Below are 20,867 nucleotides of genomic sequence, written 5' to 3' on the forward strand. Positions count from 1 at the left end.
GGAGTTGAAAACTTATGTCCACACAAAACCTGCACACAGATGTTTATAGCAGCCTTACTCATAATTGCCAAAACTTAGAAGCAAATGATGTCCCTCAGTGGGTGAATGGATAAATAAACTGTTACATCTGGACAATGCAATATTGTTCAGTGCTAAAAACAAATGAGCTGTCAAGCCATGAAAAGACATGGAAGAGTCTAAAATGCATATTACTAGGTGAAATAAGTAGGTGTGTAAAGGCTACATAATGTATGATCCTAGATATATGATATTCTGGAAAAAGCAAAACTACGGAAGTGTAAAAAGATCAGGGGTTTGGAGGCAGGGAGAAATAAATAAGTGGAGCATAGAGGATTTTTAGGGCCACGAAGCTACTCTGTAAGATATTTGAAAACTGGTTATACAAATTGAGTAATTCTTGTCATATCCAACTAAATCAGAGTCCAGGAACCAGGAAGAAAATGAACTCGCGGCACATAGCACCTGCTCCAAGAATTAAATTTTCCCATCAGCCCAACTACTGAAAGGACTTGCTGTAACCCTAAGACCAATTTTACCTAGTAGCTGCTGAAAAGACCTGCTGGGACTCTAAGACTTGTTTCACCTCCCACTGTCACTCACCTAAAAGTTTTCAGTTCCCAAAAGCTTCTCAAGTGCTGATGAGTCTTCTTTCAAAACTACAACATTTTTATTCTAATAAAAATCCCAACCTTCTCTTCGTTCTTGAGACACACCAAAGACCACCCAGTATGTGAGTATACCCCAAACTGCAATTCTTGCTTCCCAAATAAATTGTTTTAAATTTAGAGATTCTTCTCCATATTTTATTTGACTTCAACAATAGCGTAAAGGTGGATACATGTCTTTATACATTTGTCAAAACTCATAGAATGTACAACATCAAGAGTGAACCTCAGTGCAAATTATGAGCTCTCAGTGGTAATGGTGTGTCAATGTAGGTTCATTGATTGTAACAAATGTACCTTCTAGTGCAGGATTTTTATGTTGTCTGTAGAAGGCCGTGCATGTCGAGGAGCAGGGATATATGAAAACTCCCTGTATTTTCAAATCAAATTTACTGTGAATCTAAAACTGTTCCAAACATTAAAGTCTATTAAAACATTTATTTTAAAAAAGCATTTAGGATCTTTGACCCAGGATCCTTTTGGTAGGAATATATCCAAGAGGAAAGTCCATGAGGGACTGAAAAAACTCTGGGGTCAAGTACACTTGTTTTTATGGCATTTATAAAACAGAAAAATCAGATGCAATTTAAATGATAATAATAGTAGTTATCACTCACATGGTGCTACTGGGTGAATACCCCACAACACAAGAATGAAGAAGTGAAGGAAGACTGGGAAGGCATAGCAGGCTGCCACTCCAGAGGATCACTAGGAAGGCCACCAGAGGACATGTACCATTGAGTGAGAAAGAAGAATGCAAATCGAATGTGGTGAAGTTCACAACTGTGTAAAAACCCCCGCATGTGATCAAGGCAGGGAGAGAATGCACCCAGAGGAAAGTTATTCTGCTGTGATGATGTGATTAAGGAGATTTATTTTTATACTAAATTGTCTTTGTCTCCCTTTTTAAAATGCAAATGTAATCATGTTGCTTCCCTGCTTAAAATTCTTCGGGGGCTCCCAATCTTTCACAACAGTGGTTTCCAAGTTATTTTTTTCAGCACCAGAACCATTTATCAAAGAAAATATAAGCCCCTTAGGAGGCCACACTGTCTTCCCAGATACAAGTGGCCACCACCCAGCTTCACAGCCACCGAGGCTCAGGCAGCGGACAGGCCAGACTTCTCCTCTTGTCCATTCAATGACACAGAGAGGGACTCTCCTTTCTGAGGCCTCACTCAATGCCCTTTGAAGTGTCCATTGCAGCAGCTGGCATATAGCAGAGCAATGTGAAGTGAGCCCTGGTCGCACTCTTTCTAGCTTACCTAACCTCACAGAGTCACAACTTTCTCAATGGCAAATGTAAATAGCACCAGCTTTTCAGGGTTGATGTAAGAATTCAATGGTGCCAAGCCCAGAGCAGGCCTTCCATAAATCAAGATTGAGTAAGTGGTTGTATAAATGAATGGGTTTGCATAAACTTGTTGATCTTTACAAACATGAGACAGGAAAAAGGTCTGCCTTCAGGGGCCACATGGGGGCAGCAGAGAGCACCTCAGAAAGGTCCTCAGGGCAGTAGACAGGTTAAGGCTTGGCAGGATTTGGGGATGGGGAAGCAGAAGGAGGAGAATGAGATGACACTGAGTCAGAAGCAGGGTAAGATCAGTCAGAAACTGGATGGGCACAGGAAAGCACCATAATGGAGTGTTGGTGCTGGTCCATTTTATGTGTCAACTTGACTGAGCCATGGGGTGCCCAGATATTTGGTCAAATATTCTGGGTGTGACTGTGAGGGTGTTTTTGGACTTGACTGACACTTAAATCCATAGACTGAATAAAGCAGATGGCCCTCCCTAATGTGAGTGGACCTCATCCAATCTGTTGAAGGACTGAATTAAACAAAAAGACTGACCCTCCTGTGGAGAAGCAGCTCCTCTCTGCCCGACTCTCTTCATGCCAGGATGCAGTTCTTTTCTTGCCTTTGGGCTCAGGCTTGGACTGGAACTGCACCATTGACCCTCCCAGGTTTCCGGCTTGCTAACTGCACAACTTGAGGCTTCTCAGCCTACATAACCACATGAGCCAGTGACTTCTAATACATCTCTAGATAGATAGACAGAAAGACATATAGATGGTAGATAGATAATAGGTACATAGATAGATATATAGGCAGAAGATGGATACATAGATAGATAGATAGATACATAGATACATAGATACATAGATAGATAGGTAACTATCCATTAGTTCTGTTTCTCTAGAGAACCTAGACTATTATAGGCTCATAGAGACAGGTCTGAGCCCCTGGAGCCCTGGGGCAAGAGACTCTGCTGTACTGACTCCAGGTCTGAGTAAGAGACTATTACTCAAATCCCACCTGCCTCCAGTGGATCTGACCTGTGGTCCCCAACAACTCTCAGTGCTAGAGTTAAACTCAGGTTTGACATCCTGTATCTGAATCTACAGACTGAAGGTTTGCTGTTGTGTTATTTTATATTAGAGCACTATAATGCTGGAGGAAGGAAAAGGAAAGCTTGTAAGCATAGGTACCACACATGCATTGCCACCTTTCACCTTTACAGCAGATTTGCAAGAGATTAATGATTATTTTCCATTTTGCAGATGAAAAAGCCAAGGCTCAGAGAGAAAATATGCCAAGACCATATAGCTACTGAACCAGAGGCCACAGCAAGAATGTCAACTGATTCACTGGGACACTCCTGGCTTAGAGCACCCTCCTCCCAGGACTCCCCAGTGTAGCACCACAAGGGCAAGAAGAAGGTGGCCTAGGCATGAAAAGAGCCCCAGGCCTGGGTACTGAGGGCAGGAAAGAGTTCAAGGATAAGCAGTGACAGGGCTTGTCAAAAGGACAGGGAGGAGGTTAAGGGGTCCAGGCCAGCTCTGAGACACTGCCTCCCTGGGGCAGTGTCAGGGGCAGAAAGTGAAGTTCCAGTCCCCATGGACCAGGGTAGGCCCAGGAGAGGGGACAGATGGGAATTGAACTACAGTTCCCTGACCAGCCAACTGCTGATGTTCTGATGGATGACTGTCATCTGTAGTGTCTTCCAGTCCAGGAGTTTCAACTCCATTCATTCACAACTCTTGCACAAACTCCCTGTGCTTCAAGCACTGCCTTGGTGCTGGAGAAATGGCTACACAAAACAGACAAAAAAAGCCCTTACCCTCAGGTGTTTTCTATGCTAATGATCAATAAAATGAATTCATCATCCCACGTGATGATAAATGCTGTGAACAAAAACCCTGCACGGTGAAGGAATACGCAGGGACTTTGAAGACCCCAGGACATAGCAGCAGCTTCCGAAGCTGTACCGGGAGGAAAGCAAGACAATGTTGGGAGAGTCTGAGAAGTGGTTTTTCGAACCACAGTCTGTAACCCATTGGTGAGCTATGAATCAATTTAGGGGGCCATAATCAGCATTTTTAAAATGAATGAAAATATAATAGGAGATATCAATGTGCATTGTATATAGAAAGGCTGCACCTTATTTCCTGAGGTTTTTGCTTCAGTTCTGTTCTATATACTTGTGTGCGTGTTGGGTTTTAATGTCCATTTATCCATGGGACATGGCAAAAAAATGTTTACAACCCCACTGTTCTCACTGCTTTAACTGTTGGGCTTCTCCCTGCTCTTCAGTCCAGTTCCAGAGCCAAGGCAGGCAAGTTATAATTGAAGTCATTCACAGCCCTCCCCATCTATCCCACATACCCTATGAGGAATAAGACACAGAACTCTGCGAAGGTGTCCACACCCAGTGTTGGCTACTGCTTCTCTTTCTCAGACTCAGGGTGTATTAATCTACTGGAGTTGCCATATAACTGGGGAGCTTAAACAATAGAAATTCATTTTCTCATAGTTCTGGGGGCTGAAAGTCCAAGACCAAGGCTTCCGCAGGTTTGGTTTCTCCCAAGGCCTCTCTCCTTGGCTTGCTGACAGCCTCCTTCTCCTTGTGTCCTCACACGGCCTTTCCTCTGTACTTGTGCCTCCCTGGTGTTTCTTTGTGTGTCCAAATTTCTTCTTCTTATAAGGGCACCAGTCAGATTGGATCAGGGCCCACCTTAACAGCCTCATCCCAAATTAATCACCTCTTTAAAGGCCCTAATTCCAAATACAGTCACCTTCTGAGGTACTGGTAATTAGGGGTTCTACATATGAATTTGGGGGCTCAAGACTCAGCCCATAATACAAGATCAGACTCCGGTGATGTAGCAGACTAGAACTTCAGGTAAACATGGTTCCTTTGTTCACCAACGATATAACATCTCTGACCACTAACTGCCCACTGTTGGTGGACATGTATTTCTGGCCACATGTGACTATTCATCTTCTTTTTGGAAATGGGAAACCATCCTTCCTCCCTCTCAGTCTATGCACTTTGCAGTGTGAGCTCTATCCCTGCCTCCTAGAGTGACCATGGGGTTAGACTGAAGTCTAACCAATCAAAGCATGACATCCTCCTACACAATGATTGGCTTCAGGTGGGCACATGACTCTGTCAGCACCAATGGGACAGAAACCCAGGATTTCTATGCCATTTCCAAGGGAGAGACTCTCTTTCTTGCACAGGGCTGGAACCTGGAGGGTGGAATTGGAAAGCCATGAAAGGCAAATTTGACAGGAGAGCATAGCTCAGAGACACAAGAAGCCCAAGTCCCACTGACATCATGTGAGTTCCTATCACCCAGGGTCCAAGGTAAGAGTGATTGGGCTGGAAGCTTGTCACAGGGATGCTAGGGGGCTGAGAAAGAACCAGAACCCTTCAGTTTTGCAAGCCAGTAAATGACATGTTTTATTCAAGCCAGCCTGAGCTTGATTTGCTATCACTGGTAATCAACAGAATGCTGTCCAATCACCTGTGCTGGCCAAGGGTATAGGAGGATGCTAAAAAAGGACCCAGAGGGTCCACTTGTGGGGCCAGGAACTCTAGGGGATTGGTACTGACCTTGAAAGGTATATAACATTGAGACGGATGTGCAGACATTATGGGAAAGGGCGTTCAAAGGCCCAAGTACCTGCCAGTTCTTAGGATCTCAAGGATTTAAAGGTCCTTTTGAAGATTTCTGGGGCAGAAGGGTGGGGTGGGTGTAGTTAACATTTTGTTCTTTCTTCTTTTTTTTTTTTTTAGCAGTGAATTCCTCCTTCACGCAGTCCTCTTGAAGAAGACCATCTCTTCTCCAAGCTAAGCATTCCCCAGTGGTACCCAGCATTTGTCACATGACAGTGGTGAGTGCTATCCAAAATAAAGCCCAGTGTGCTGACTGGGAGGTCACCAGGGAAGAGATTGGTGGAAACTTCCCCTCCTTTGCTCCTTCCTCTCTGCTCCTACTGATGCATCCAGAGATGGACTCCACATTCAGATGCCATGTCACACTGCTTGGTCTCTGTTGAGGTCTGTTCCCAAGCCTTTCCCTTCATCCAGAACATGGGCAGGAGATGGGGGAAGGCTGCATAAACCCCAAAAGCAAAATTACACTGCTCTCTGTAACAGCTCAAGTGGTTGGTTTCTCCTTCCTGCCTTGTGTCCCCATTTTTTATCCTAATTAGGTAAGTAAATACATTAGCATAATCCTTCCCGACTAATAGGCATCTGAAAATCAAATAACAAGTAATTAACTCCATTAACTCCCTGAGGATTATAACAGAGGACTATCATAGGCAGTTAAATCAAAGAAACTTGCATATGATTCTGCTGCAGGGACAAGGGCAAGGGCTTGGCCAACAAGATTAGAATTGCCATTTGAGAAGAGTATCCCAGAAGACTCAGCATTGGCCTTGGAGTAATACATCTGGGCTCAAATTTAGACTTTACAATGTACTAGCCACATGAACTTCAGATCACTCTTCTAGGACATTGCGTGATAATATCATAGAGTTGATATTATCACACCAATTTACAATGTTGCTGTGAGAGCTGAGTTAACATAAATTGAAAATGTCTAGGTAAATGCCAGGTACATAGTGATCTTTTAATAAAGGTTGGCTGTTACTATTCAAAGCAAGACTAAGCAAAAAGAACAAATCTGGAGACATTACATTACCTGACTTCAAACTACACTATAAGGCCATAGTCACCAGAACAGTATGGTACTGGTATAAACATAGTTATATAGACCAATGGAACAAAATAGAGATTCCAGAAAAAAAGCGAAACACTTACAGACAATTGATTTTTGACAAAGCAAATAAAAACATAAAGTGGGGAAAGGACACCCTATTCAACAAATGGTGCTGGGATAATTCGCTAGCCATGTGTAGAAGAATGAAACTGGATCCTCATCTCTCACCTTATACAAAAATCAACTCAAGATGGATCAAAGACTTAAATCTAAAACCTGAAACCATAAAAATTTGAGAAGATAACATCAGAAAAAACTTTCTAGATATTGGCTTAGGCAAAGACTTCATGACCAAGAATCCGAAAACAAATGTAACAAAAACAAAGATAAATAGATGGGTTTTAATTAAACTAAAAAGCTTCTGCACAACAAAAGAAGCAATCAGCAAAGTAAACACACAACCCACAGAACAGGAGAAAATCTTTGCAATCTATACATCCAACAAAGGACTAATATCCAGAATCTATAAAGAACTCAAACAAATCAACAAGAAAAAAAGTGAACAATTTCATCAGAAAGTAGATTAAGGACATGAATAAACAATTCTCAAAAGAAGATATACAAATGGTCGGGGGCAGTTCCAAGATGGCCGGATAAGAACAGCTGCAGTCTACAGCTCCCAGAGTGAGCGACGCAGAAGACGGGTGATTTCTGCATTTCCAACTGAGGTACTGGGTTCATCTCACTGAGGCGTGTTGGACAGTGGGTGCAGGACAGTGGGCACAGACCACTGAGTGTGAGCCAAAGTAGGGCAAAGCATCGCCTCACCCAGGAAGCACAAGCGGTCAGGGAATTCCTTTTCCTAGCCAAGGGAAGCTGTGACAGACAGCACCTGGAAAATCAGGTCACTCCCACCCTAATACTGCACTTTTCCAATGGTCTTAGCAAATGGCACACCAGGAGATTATATCCTATGCCTGGCTCAGAGGGTCCCACACCCATGGAGCCTCACTCATTGCCAGCACAGTGGTCTGAGATAGAACTGCAAGGCGGCAGCGAGGCTGCGGGAGGGGCGCCCACCATTGCTGAGGCTTGAGTAGGTAAAAAAAGCGCAGGGAAGCTCAAACTGGGTGAAGCCCACCACAGCTCAAGGAGGCCTACCTGTCTCTGTAGACTCCACTTTTGGGGGCAGGGCATAGCTGAACAAAAGGGAGCAGAAACCTCTGCAGACTTAAAAGTCCCTGTCTGACAGCTTTGAAGAGAGTAGGGGTTCTCCCAGCACAGAGTTGGAGATCTGAGAACTGACAGACTGCCTCCTCAAGTGGGTCCCTGACCCCCAAGTAGCCTAACTGGGAGGCACCCACCAGTAGGAGCAGACTGACACCTCACACGGCAGGGTACCCCTCCAAGATGAAGCTTCCAGAGGAACGATCAGGCAGCAACATTTGCTGTTCAGCAACATTCACTGCTCTGCAGCCTCTGCTGCTGATACCCAGGTAAACAGGGTCTGGAGTGGACCTCTGGCAAACTCCAACAGACCTGCAGCTGAGAATCCTGACTGTTAGAAGGAAAACTAACAAACAGAAAGGACATCCACACCAAAACCCCATCTGTACATCACCGTCACCAAAGACCAAAGGTAGATAAAACCACAAAGATGGGGAAAAAACAGAGCAGAAGAACTGAAAATGCTAAAAATCAGAATACCTCTCCCCCTCCAAAGGAATGCAGCTCCTCACCAGCAATGGAACAAAGCTGGATGGAGAATGACTTTGACGAGTTGAGAGAAAAAGGCTTCAGATGATCAAACTTCTCTGAACTAAAGAAGGAAGTTCGAACCCATCACAAAGAAGCTAAAAACCTTGAAAACAGATTAGACGAATGGTTAACTAGAATAACCAGTGTAGAGAAGTCCTTAAATGACCTGATGGAGCTGAAAACCATGACACGAGGACTACATGGCAAATGCACAAGCTTCAATAGCTGATTCAATCAACTGGAAGAAAGGGTATCAGTGATTGAAGATCAAATGAATGAAATGAAGTGAAAGAGAAGTTTAGAGAAAAAAGAGTAAAAAAAAAAAAAAAAAACGAATGAAGCCTCCAACAAATATGGGACTTAAGACCAAATGTACATCTGATTGGTGTACCTGAAAGTGATGGGGAGAATGGAACCAAGTTGGAAAACACACTGCAGGATACCAGGAGAACTCCCCCAACCGAGCAAGGCAGGCCAACATTCAAATTCAGGAAATACAGAGAATGCGACAAAGATACTCCTCGAGAAGAGCAACTCCAAGACACAAAATTGTCAGATTCACCAAAGTTGAAATGAAGGAAAAAATGTTAAGGGCAGCCAGAGAGAAAGGTCAGGTTACCTACAAAGGGAAGCCCATCAGTCTAACAGTGGATCTCCCGGCAGAAACTCTGCAGGCCGGAAGAGAGTGGGGGCCAATATTCAACACTCTTAAAGAAAAGAATTTTCAACCTAGAATTTCATATCCAGCCAAACTAAGTTTCATAAGTGAAGGAGAAATAAAATCCTTTACAGACAAGCAAATGCTGAGAGATTTTTGTCACCACCAGGCCTGCCCTACAAGAGCTCCTGAAGGAAGCACTAAACATGGAAAGGAATAACAGGTACCAGCTACTGCAAAAACATGCCAAATTGTAAAGACCACTGATGCTAGGAAGAAACTGCATCAACTAACAAGCAAAATAACCAGCTAACATCATAATGACAGGATCAAATTCACATAATGACAAGATCAAATAATGCTCCAATTAAAAGACACAGACTGGCAAATTGGATAAAGAGTCAAGACCCATCAGTGTGCTGTATTCAGGAGACCCATTTCATGTGCAGAGACACATATAGGCTCAAAATAAAGGGATGGAAGAAGCAAATGGAAAACAAAAAAAGGCAGGGATTGCAATCCTAGTCTCTGATAAAACAGACTTTAAACCAAAAAAGATCAAAAGAGACAAAGAAGGCCATTACATAATGGTAAAGGGATTAATTCAATCAGAAGAGCTAACTATGCTAAATATATATGCACCCAATACAGGAGCACCCAGATTCATAAAGCAAGTCCTCAGAGACCTACAAAGAGACTTACACTCCCACACAATAATAATGGGAGACTTTAGCACCCCATTGTCGACATTAGACAGATCAACGAGATGGAAAGTTAACAAGGATATCCAGTAATTGAACTCAGCTCTGCACCAAGAGGACCTAATAGACATCTACAGAACTCTCCACTCCAAATCAATAGAATATACATTCTTCTCAGCACCACATCACACTTATTCCAAAATTGACCACATAGTTGGAAGTAAAGCACTCCTCAGCAAATGTAAAAGAACAGAAATTATAACAAACTGTCTCTCAGACCACTGTGCAATCAAATTAGAACTCAGATTAAGAAATTCACTCAAAATCACTCAACTACAAGAAAACTGAACAACCTGCTCCTGAATGACTACTGGGTACATAATGAAATGAAGGCAGAAATGAAGAGGTTCTTTGAAACCAGTGAGAACAAAGACACAACATAACTGAATCTCCGGGACACATTTAAAGCAGTGTGTAGAGGGAAATTTATAGCACTAAATGCCCACAAGAGAAAGCAGGAAAGATCTAAAATTGACACCCTAACATCACAATTAAAATTTCTAGCAGAAGGCAAGAAATAACTAAGATCAGAGCAGAACTGAAGGAGATAGAGACACAAAAAATCCTTCCAAAAATCCATGAATCCAGGAGCTGGTGTTTTGAAAAGATCAACAAAATTGATAGACTGCTAGCAAGACTAATAAAGAAGAGAGAAGAATCAACTAGATGCAATAAAAAATGATAAAGAGGGTATCACCACTGATCCCACAGAAATACAAACTACCATCAGAGAACACTATAAACACCTCTATGCAAATAAACTAGAAAATCTAGAAGAAATGGATAAATTCCTGGACACATATACCCTCCCAACTAAACCAGGAAGAAATTGAATCCCTGAATAGACCAATAGCAGGCTCTGAAATTGAGGCAATAATTAATAGCCTACCAACCAAAAAAAGTCCAGGACCAGACGGATTCACAGCTGAATTCTACCAGAGGTACAAGGAGGAGCTGGTACCATTCCTTCTGAAACTATTCCAATCAATAGAAAAAGAGGCAATCCTCCCTAACTCATTTTATGAGGCCAGCATCATCCTGATACCAAAGCCTGGCAGAGACACAACAAAAAAAGAGAATTTCAGACCAATATCCCTGATGAACATCGATGCAAAAATCCTCAATAAAAGACTGGGAAACCGAATCCAGCAGCACATCAAAAAGTTCATCCACCATGATCAAGTGGGCTTCATCCCTGGGATGCAAGGCTGGTTTAACATACGCAAATCAATAAACATTATCCAGCATATAAACAGAACCAAAGCCAAAACCACATGATTGTCTCAATAGATGCAGAAAAGGCCTTTGACGAAATTCAACAGCCCTTCATTCTAAAAACTCTCAATAAATTAGGTATTGATGGGACATATCTCAAAATAATAAGAGCTATTTATGACAAACCCACAGCCAATATCATACTGAATGGGCAAAAACTGGAAGCATTCCCTTTGAAAACTGGCACAAGACAGGGATGCCCTGTCTCACCACTCCCATTCAACACAGTGTTGGAAGTTCTGGCCAGGGCAATCAGGCACGAGAAAGAAATAAAGGGTATTAATTAGGAAAAGAGGAAGTCAAATTGTCCCTGTTTGCAGCTGATGTGATTGTATATTTAGAAACTCCATCATCTCAGCCCAAAATCTCCTTAAGCTGATAAGCAACTTCAGCAAAGTCTCAGGATACAAAATCAATGTGCAAAAATCACAAGCATTCTTATACACCAACAACAAACAGAGAGCCAAATCATGAGTGAACTCCCATTCACAATTGCTTCAAAGACAATAAAATAGTTAGGAATCCAACTTACAAGGGATGTGAAGGACCTCTTCAAGGAGAATTACAAACCACTGCTCAACGAAATAAAAGAGGACACAAACAAATGGAAGAACATTCCATGCTCACGGATAGGAAGAATCAATATCATGAAAATGGCCATATTGCCCAACGTAATTTATAGATTCAATGTCATCCCCATCAAGCTACCAATGACTTTCTTCACAGAATTGGAAAAAACTACTTTAACGTTCATATGGAACCACAAAAGAGCCTGCATTGCCAAGTCAATCATAAGCCAAAAGAACAAAGCTGGAGGCATCACACTACCTGACTTCAAACTATACTGCAAGGCTACAGTAACCAAAGCAGCATGGTACTGGTACTAAAACAGAGATATAGACCAATGGAACAGAACAGGGCCCTCAGAAATAATACCACACATCTACAACTATCTGATCTTTGACAAATCTGACAAAAACAAGAAATGGGGAAAGGATTCCCTATTTAATAAATAGTGCTGGGAAAACTGGCTAGCCATATGTAGAAAGCTGAAACTTCCTTACACCTTCCTTATACCTTATACAAAAATTAATTCAAGATGGATTAAAGACTTAAATGTTAGACCTAAAACCATAAAAACCCTAAAAGAAAACCTAGGCAATACCATTCAGGACATAGGCATGGGCAAGGACTTCATGTCTAAAACACCAAAAGTAATGGCAACGAAAGCCAAAATTGACAAATGGGATCTAATTAAACTAAAGAGCTCCTGCACAGCAAAAGAAACTACCATCAGAGTGAACAGGCAACCTACAGAATGGGAGAAAATTTTTGCAACTTACTCATCTGACAAAGGGCTAATATCCAGAACCTACAAAGAACTCAAACAAATTTACAAGAAAAAAACAAACAACCCCATCAAAAAGTGGGCAAAGGATATAAACAGACACTTCTCAAAAGAAGACATTTATGTAGCCACATGAAAGTAGACATTTATGTAGACACATGAAAAAATGCTCATCATCACTCGCCATCAGAGAAACGCAAATCAAAACCACAATGAGATACCATCTCACACCAGTTAGAATGGTGATCATTAAAAAGTCAGGAAACAACAGGTGCTGGAGAGAATGTGGAGAAATAGGAACACTTTTACACTGTTGGTGGGACTATGAACTAGTTCAACCATTGTGGAAGACAGTGTGGTGATTTCTCAAGGATCCAGAACTAGAAATACCATTTGACCCAACCATCCCATTGCTGGGTATATACCCAAAGGATTATAAATCATGCTGCTGTAAAGACACATGCACATGTATGCTTATTGCAGCACTATTCACAATAGCAAAGACTTGGAACCAACCCAAATGTCCATCAATGATAGACTTGATTAAGAAAATGTGGCACATATACACCATGGAATACTATGCAGCCATAAAAAAGTATGAGTTCATGTCCATTGTAGGGACATAGATGAGACTGAAAGCCATCATTCTCAGCAAACTATTGCAAGGACAAAAAAACCAAACACCGCATGTTCTCACTCACAGGTTGGAATTGAACAATGAGAATGAGAACACTTGGACACAGGAAGGGGAACATCACACACCAGGGCCTGTCCTAGGGTGGGGGTATGGGGGAGGGATAGCTTTAGGAGATATATCTAATGTAAATGAGTTAATGGGTGCAGCACACTAACATGGCACATGTATACATATGTAACAAACCTGCATATTGTGCACATGTACCCTAGAACTTAAAGTATAATAATTAAAAAAAAACAAGATATACAAATGGTCAACAAACATATGAAAAAATGCTCCACATCACTAATGATCAAGGAAATGCAAATCAAAACCACAATGTGATACCACCTCACTCCTGCAAGAATGGCCATAATCAAAAAATCAAAAAATGATAGATACTGGCATGGATGTGGTTAAAAGGGAACACTTCTACACTGCTGTTGGGAATGTAAGCTAGTACAACCACTACGGAAAGCAGTGTGGAGATTCCTTAAAGAACTAAAAGTAGAACTACCATTTGAACCATCAATCCCACTACTGAGTATCTACCCAGAGGAAAAGAAGTCATTATACATAAAAGACACTTGCACATGCATGTTTATAGCAGCACAGTTCCCAATTGCAAAAATATGGAACCAGCCCAAATGCCCCATCAATTATATATATATATATATTTCTTTATCCTCTCATTCCATAAAAATGAATGGAAAAATGGCATTCACAGCAACGTAGGTGGAATTAGAGACCATTATTCTAAGTGAAGTAACTCAGGAATGGAAACCAAACATCGTATGTTCTCACTCATAAGTGGGAGCTAAGCTATGAGAATGAGAAAACATAAGAATGATACAATGGACTTTGGGGACTTGGGGAAAGGGTTGGGAGGATGAGGGATAAAAGACTACATGTTGGGTGCAGTGTACACTGCTTGGGTGATAAATGCACCAAAATTTCAGTAATCACCACTAAAAAACGTATGCATGTAACCAAACACCACCTGTTCTCCAAAAGCCTATTGAAATAAAATAAATAAATAAATAAAAATAAATTTTGAAAATAAAGGTTGGCTATTACTATTGATTATGGTGATTATGGTAGGAATTCAATAAACTAGTAAATTACTGTCTTTAGGAGGTACCTATTAGACTAGAACCATATTAGCATAGTCTAGCAAATAGTGCTCAATGAATGCTTTCTGGATGAATAGGTGGATGGGTTTGTGGGTGGCTGGGTGGGTAGATGGATGGATAGGTAGATGGATGGGTGGATGGATGGGTGGATGGGTGGGTGAATGGATGGATGGATGGATGGACGGACGGACGGACAGACAGGTAAATAGGTAGATGAGTGGATGGATGAATCAATGAATAGGTGGATTGATGGGTGGATGGATGGATGGATGGATGGATGAATAGATGACAGATGGACGGATGGATGGATGGATGGATGGACAGGTAAATAGGTAGATGAGTGAATGGATGATCAATGAATAGGTGGATGGATGGATGGATGGATGGATGGATGGATGGATGGATGGATGGATAGACAGGTAAATAGGCAGATGAGTGGATGGATGAATCAATGAATAGGTGGACGAATGGATGGATGGATGGATGGATGGATGGATGGATGGATGGATGGATGGATAGCTGTAGTTTACTCCAATGTAACTGGTAGATGGTAACAATATTCAAAGCAGAGTCTCCACATTACTAACACATGCCCTCATCCTGTAACTGTTTTTCCAGTGATGCCACACAAAGGCCCCAGGTGTTCACCCCTACCTCCTTAGGGTAATTGCCAAACTCAGCCTGCAAGGCAAGGACCCCCAGCTGCAGCAGCATCTCTTCATTGCAGTAGAGCCTCTCCTCCAGGATATCTTTCCGAAGCTGCAGGTAAAACTGGTGCCTTGTCAGGCTGTGCCTGGGAAAGAAGTAGCAATAAAGAAGGTTGGGTTGCTAAGGGAAAGGGAGAACATTAGCACCAGTGGGTTTTCTCACTGTGGGAAGTTGGGAAAGTAGGGAAGATGAGATGCAACTCAATAGAATTCAGAGGCAATGCCAGCAAGACAAGTGTGCTCTCCTCCATTTACGCCATGTCTCCTGCCCCTAGTTCAGGATCACTCACTTCACACAAACTTACAGAGGTGTTTCTTGCTCTGGTTTGAGTGAGGAAGCTAATAATCAGTTCGGTAGTGTTTCTAATAAACAAAGAAATAAAGAAGCAGTGATCAAACCACAAACCCATGTCTCTGTCCTGTAACCCTCATGACTGGGCTGCTGAGTTGTGTGTTGGGGGTGAGGGGGCATTTTGGGGTCACAGACAGAGAATTTTGACCTTGAGTGGAGTATGTCTGAAACAAAAGGGCATATTTTCATTTTGACCAGGGCCTGCACGAAAAAACAAAACAAAACAAAACAAAAAACTGATTTTTCCCCTTTGTTCTATCTTGATTAGAATCCAATCAACAGAAAACCAACCACAATAGCTATTGTTATTTGTATGTAATTTACAGTTTGCAAATCATTTGTCGATCCATTACCTCTCCATCAGTCTGGACATACATAAATCCCTTAAGGAACAAATGAACACATTTGCAGCACTCACTGGAGCATCCCATAGTGGCTGACAAAGAACTTTATCCTCAGGAAGAGTGTGAAGGTATTCGTGGAGGTCTTCTGAGGTTGCTCTCTCCAGCCTTCAGGAGCTATTTTGCACAATCTGGTTTCACTGTCCAGGAAAAAGAACTCTTTGCCTGAAATGGAAATAGAGCATGTGTGGAGGGAGAAGCAGTAGGGAATGCACCATTCCTCAGACTCACAGCCCTAAGCCCTACCCAGAGGGTCACGCAGGGTGAGTGCAGGAGTGGGAGGTAAGTCTTTGAGCACCTGGTACCGAGGAATCTTTGTTGGGGTTGTGAGGTGTTAAGAAGGAGCAGACAAAGAGGAGAGGATCAAGTAAGGAAAACTCAGCACTGAGAGGAGAAAACAGCATTAGTTATCTTGTCTTACAAGCTGTTGCTTAATATCTGCCTTCAGCTATCATCTCATGGGTATAAAATGGAAAACCAACAAAAGGAGTTTCACTAAGTTTGTGCAATGTGCCAGAACCCTCCACCTCAGCTGGACCACCCCGCTCCTCCCCAGCCATGGAATCCTATGGTCCAAATACGTGTGTCCTCCCAAAATCCATATGTTGAAGCCCTAACACCCAATCTGATGGCATTAGGAGGTGGGGTCTTTAGAAGGTAACTATGTTTAGATGAGATCATGAGGGTGGGGCCCCCATGATGAGATCAGCGTCCTTATAAGAGGAGGAAGACACCAGAGCTTCCTCTCTCAGCCATGTGAGGACACTGTGAAAAGGAGGCCTCTGAAAGCCAGAAAGAGGACCCCACCAGGAACCAAATCAGCTGGAACTGTGTTCTCGGACTTTCCAACCTCCAGACCTGTGAGAAAGGAGTGTCTATTTTTGAGCCACCCCCTCTGTGGTATTTTGTTAGAGCGGCCTGAGCTGCCTAAGACATGGTGTAAGTGGAGTCAATTTGCCCTTTGACCCAAGTGGTTCCAGATTGAAAATTCCACCAACCTAAGCTCGGGACTTCAAATCCTGAAAAGTGTGTCCTCCAGTACCTCTGGGAGGGAGGCTGAATCAGCCTCAGCTGCTGAAGGCCCCTTCCTCACCCCTCTGCTCTCTTCACAGCAAAACTCAACCCCTCCAGTGCCCCTGGCCACTCCTGGGGACTGCTGCAGGTCTGCCCCTGTCCTGTTCTACCACACACTCAAAGTGGCTCCTCCTTCTCAGTGGTCCACCCTTTCAGCCCAAAGCATTCTCTAGCAGCTTGCCTGGGCACAGAAGTCCTGCCAGTTTTGGAAGGCAGAACTTTTAAACTGGTGACCAATCTCTTCTCCCAATGCATATGCATGCTGGGGTGGGGAGGGGGTGTCCAGGGTTTAAATAGTAGTCACCACACTGCACTCAGACCTCCATCACCTCTGTCGCCTGCCTCTGCCCTTGCTGCTGAATCTGATGCCCCACACTGGACTCACCCTTCCTTTAGGATGAATTCTCCCCAAGGGACAGGCAGTTCCCCACCAAAGGTTGGTTGGTGAACCCTCCCAAGTTGATCTATATCCAAACCCTAGAGGTAGTCACTTTTGAGTGATTTCTCCAAGATGATTCTAGCTAGGCAGGTGTAGAATTGTCCACATGGGAGGGGCTCAGGATGGCCACCTGATTGGGAGTAGGCAGGTAGGATATAAGTGGATTCGTGAGTGCAGGTGCACTCACAATGCAAGCACACTGGATTAGATTGTATATTATAGATCAGTAACAATACAATTCTTAAAGACACCTGTATTCACACTTTACGGAAGGTCAAGCAAATATCAGTTGATCACATCAAAGCATATAACAGTTGTTCTTATTTGGGAGAGAGATCTTTATAAGGTCTGAGAACTATGGGGATAAGAACATGCTGTCACCAGCCCTGCTTGGTACAAAGAAGAATCATACAAGTTCGTGAGCTTCTCCTACTGCAAATGGGAAAATAGAGGAACACTGAGATATGACACCTAAGCCAGCTGGGCTGGGAGAGAGAGGATTTTGCCAGAAGGCCAGTGTGATGCCAGCTCAGCCTCCACACAGCGGTTAAAGAGATCCAGCTGTGGCAACATGATATTTACAGTAATGGTGTGAAAGTTATCAATACCAAAATGAGGTCACTTATGTCTAACCCTAATAAAGTGCAGCCAAAAGGCCATGAGGGAGGGGCACTCATGCGTATGCCTATACCAAAAAACACCACAGGAAATGTTTTCCATACTGCTGCTTGCTACATGAGTCACACAAGGATAGCCAGCAGCACAAGGACAGCCAGCTGCAGGAGGACATCTAGCCATTCACACAAGAACACTTGCCTGACACTTTGTCTTCACCGATGAACTGATGTCAACTCCTGCAATAAGCCCCTGGAATCAATCATTTTTTTTGTTTCAAAACAACTCACATGTACTTCTCTCTTTTGTCTTTAAAAGCTTCCCCTTCCCCCAGCCTCCTGGAATGCACCTGTAGTCCTCTAGAACATGCATATCCCGGATTGCGATCTCCTGCTAATTCCTGAATAAACTCTTTCTTTGGAAAGCCTGTCTCTCTTTGTTGTTATTTTAGGTTGGCAAAACCTGGTGTCAGAGATGTGGGATCCAAAAAGGACAAGCCTTTTTCCATATCAGTGACCGCAGAACCACGTGCAGTGTGCACTGGAGTCCATTGTGCTCTCTGCTTCTAGGAATCATCTTTCTGCTGGTGCTAAGTTCTGTCTTGGATTTGAGCACCCTCATTTTGGCTGAGTTTTGACTTGATTTAAGATCTGGTTTTATAGGTGTGAAGGACATGGTCCTTCTTCTGAGTATTCTTTTGGTTTCACTTTTGCAGGGGATTTAGCATCCTTTCTGGTGAGTCGGTTGTTTGTGCACAGAATTTAAATTGGCATCACATAGACTTTTCAAACATAATTCACCCCATGAATTTTTAAGCTTACGGGCAAATTATACCAAAGATAATTTAGAACTCCAGTGGCCAGATGGAGATCATCTGAACTGCCCAAGCTCGTTTCTTCCTTAGAATTAAAATGAGAAGACTGCAGCTATAAGGTCAGTTTGCTTGGGGCATATATTTCAATTGGCATCTTGAGGCTTCAAAACGCATTCAGGACTCAAAAATGCCTTAATGCAAATATCTCAAAGCTAGCTGAGACTCATTTCTCTCCAGAACCTTCCCTCCCCATCTACAATTCCTCCTCCTCTTTGTCTTCCTCTAGCTGAACTCCTTTTTTCCAAACTGCTCAACTACTAACCCAATTCTTCTCTCAATGACCACCAAGTCATCTTTTAATATGTGAATCTTCTAGGGAAGTTCTAGATGGGTAGAATAAAGAAGTTAAACTCTGCCATTTGGGCCTATCAGCTATTTAAGTTAAAGACACTTTTAAGTGCACTTTTAAGAGCAGGTGCAAATTGGCCACTTTGACCTTTGTGTTATTTCTTAACGAAGATGAAATTCCCATGTGATAGTCATCCTCCCTCTCCTGGAAGGAAAGGCAACATCCTTATCTTCAAGAACAAGAAGTTTAGACAAAATACCACAGAGACCTTGTTGGAATAACTCTGATCTTTTAAGCCTTCTCATAATTTAGTCCCATTTTCACAATTAACTGTTCTTTGTCCAACCCAGTAACTAATTTGTTGGAGTCTTCTTCTTCTTATGGGGGCTCCCATACCACATAAAACATTTATTATGCTTTTCTCCTGTTGATCTTTCTTATGTTAGTTTACTTCTCAGACACAGCTGGAGCCTGTGAGGATAAAGGATAGAAGTGGTAATTTTCCATCCTTACAGTTTCTGGCAATGAGGATGGCACCCTAACAGGCTGGACACTCCACTCACTCCAGCCTATGGATGAGATGCCGAGAGGCCTGACAAAAGTCTGCAAAACGTGGGGATTCTTTCCAAAGCCAGCTTTCCCAAATATCTATGGGTAGTGCCTGGCTAAGAGAAGAGGGTAAAAATTTTTTCTTGTCCCTTCTTTTCTAAATTTGAATTGGCAGGAGAAAAACATTTGTAAGAATGTTCTCTGAATTGTGACTTTTGTGAATTTGGTTCTAGGTTCTAACAGAAATAGCTCTTTTTTTTTCTTAATCTCTGTCTTCTGTGTGATTTACCACAAGGATAAAAGTTACAATAAGACTCTCCTTTCATCTTGTTTTATGTCTCAAGAGCTCTGTAGCCAGTGAGGATATCTTCTCTGGTCTCCACCAGCCGGGCCCTGGAGAGATTGTCAGGTTTGCATCAGATGGCTAGCCAGCTGACTGGGAGTCTGAAACACGAAGCGTCTCCTTGTCTCAGAATGCCAGCTCCCAGGGGAATTTGTCTCAATTGTTTCAACCTCCACTACCTTGTTAACAAGGAGGGCCTTTGTTTTATATCTTTGGGAGAAATGTTGGATCTCGATGGGGGTACTGCAGTTTTCACACTCTTTTTGTGGAAGCCTCTTGCATCCATGGTTAAGCCATAAAAGGCTACTGGCTTTGAGTCACAATTGAAGTGGCTATACCTTTGGATATTTGGACTTTTATATTTAAAAGTATTTTTTAGACAGTTCTCATCCTGACAACTGTCCTATTGGGACATGTGAGATCTGGCTTGATGGAAGAAAACACACACTTTTATAAATTAACTATTTTCTCAGAAAAACAGAACTAACCTAAATGTTTTTCGAGTTCAGGTGATCTGGTATAATTTTTGGTAAACATAGAAGCTAGTTTAAGTTTTTTGGTTCAACTAAAACAGGCATGTGTGCAGACTTGTCAACACTAAACATAATACAGACGTATCACTTCTATCTGGATTTATTGAGCAAAAGTGTAAGTATGTTTAAGATGGTAAAATTATAAATGTAACCTAAGAATGAAACACACAGTAAAAATAAATTGCTTGATGTGTGACAGATGTGACAATGAGAAAAGAGAGTTAAAAAAAAAGCTGTATGTTTTAACTTTTAGGTCCTCTGTTTCTGTGGTATTTTTTAATTTGCCTGATTTACTAAACAAGAAAAATAACTTAAGATAATGACTACATTTGTTTAATGTCTAATGGAGTTTTCATAAACAATTCAAACATAATTGTTAAA

At 42.3% G+C, this 20,867-nt stretch overlaps 1 protein-coding gene across 8 annotated transcripts in view; it reads right to left on the reverse strand.

The window, feature by feature from the left end:
* The window catches only part of LOC105486664 (FERM and PDZ domain containing 2), a 134,460-nt gene that overhangs the window by 65,204 nt on the left and 48,389 nt on the right, over positions 1-20,867 (reverse strand). For all 8 annotated transcript variants that reach the window (XR_011607900.1, XM_071069932.1, XM_071069930.1 and 5 more), the window contains exons 11-12: positions 15,788-15,935; positions 14,965-15,103 (exon numbers count right to left, since the gene is read on the reverse strand). Coding sequence is in view for 7 of the 8 variants with exons in the window: in XM_071069932.1 (XP_070926033.1) it covers positions 14,965-15,103; positions 15,788-15,935 (287 nt within the window). In the remaining variant the exon portion in view is untranslated. The remainder of the gene's footprint in view (positions 1-14,964; positions 15,104-15,787; positions 15,936-20,867) is intronic.

The sequence above is a fragment of the Macaca nemestrina genome, chromosome 9 (assembly GCF_043159975.1).
Source record: "Macaca nemestrina isolate mMacNem1 chromosome 9, mMacNem.hap1, whole genome shotgun sequence".
NCBI lineage: Eukaryota > Metazoa > Chordata > Mammalia > Primates > Cercopithecidae > Macaca > Macaca nemestrina.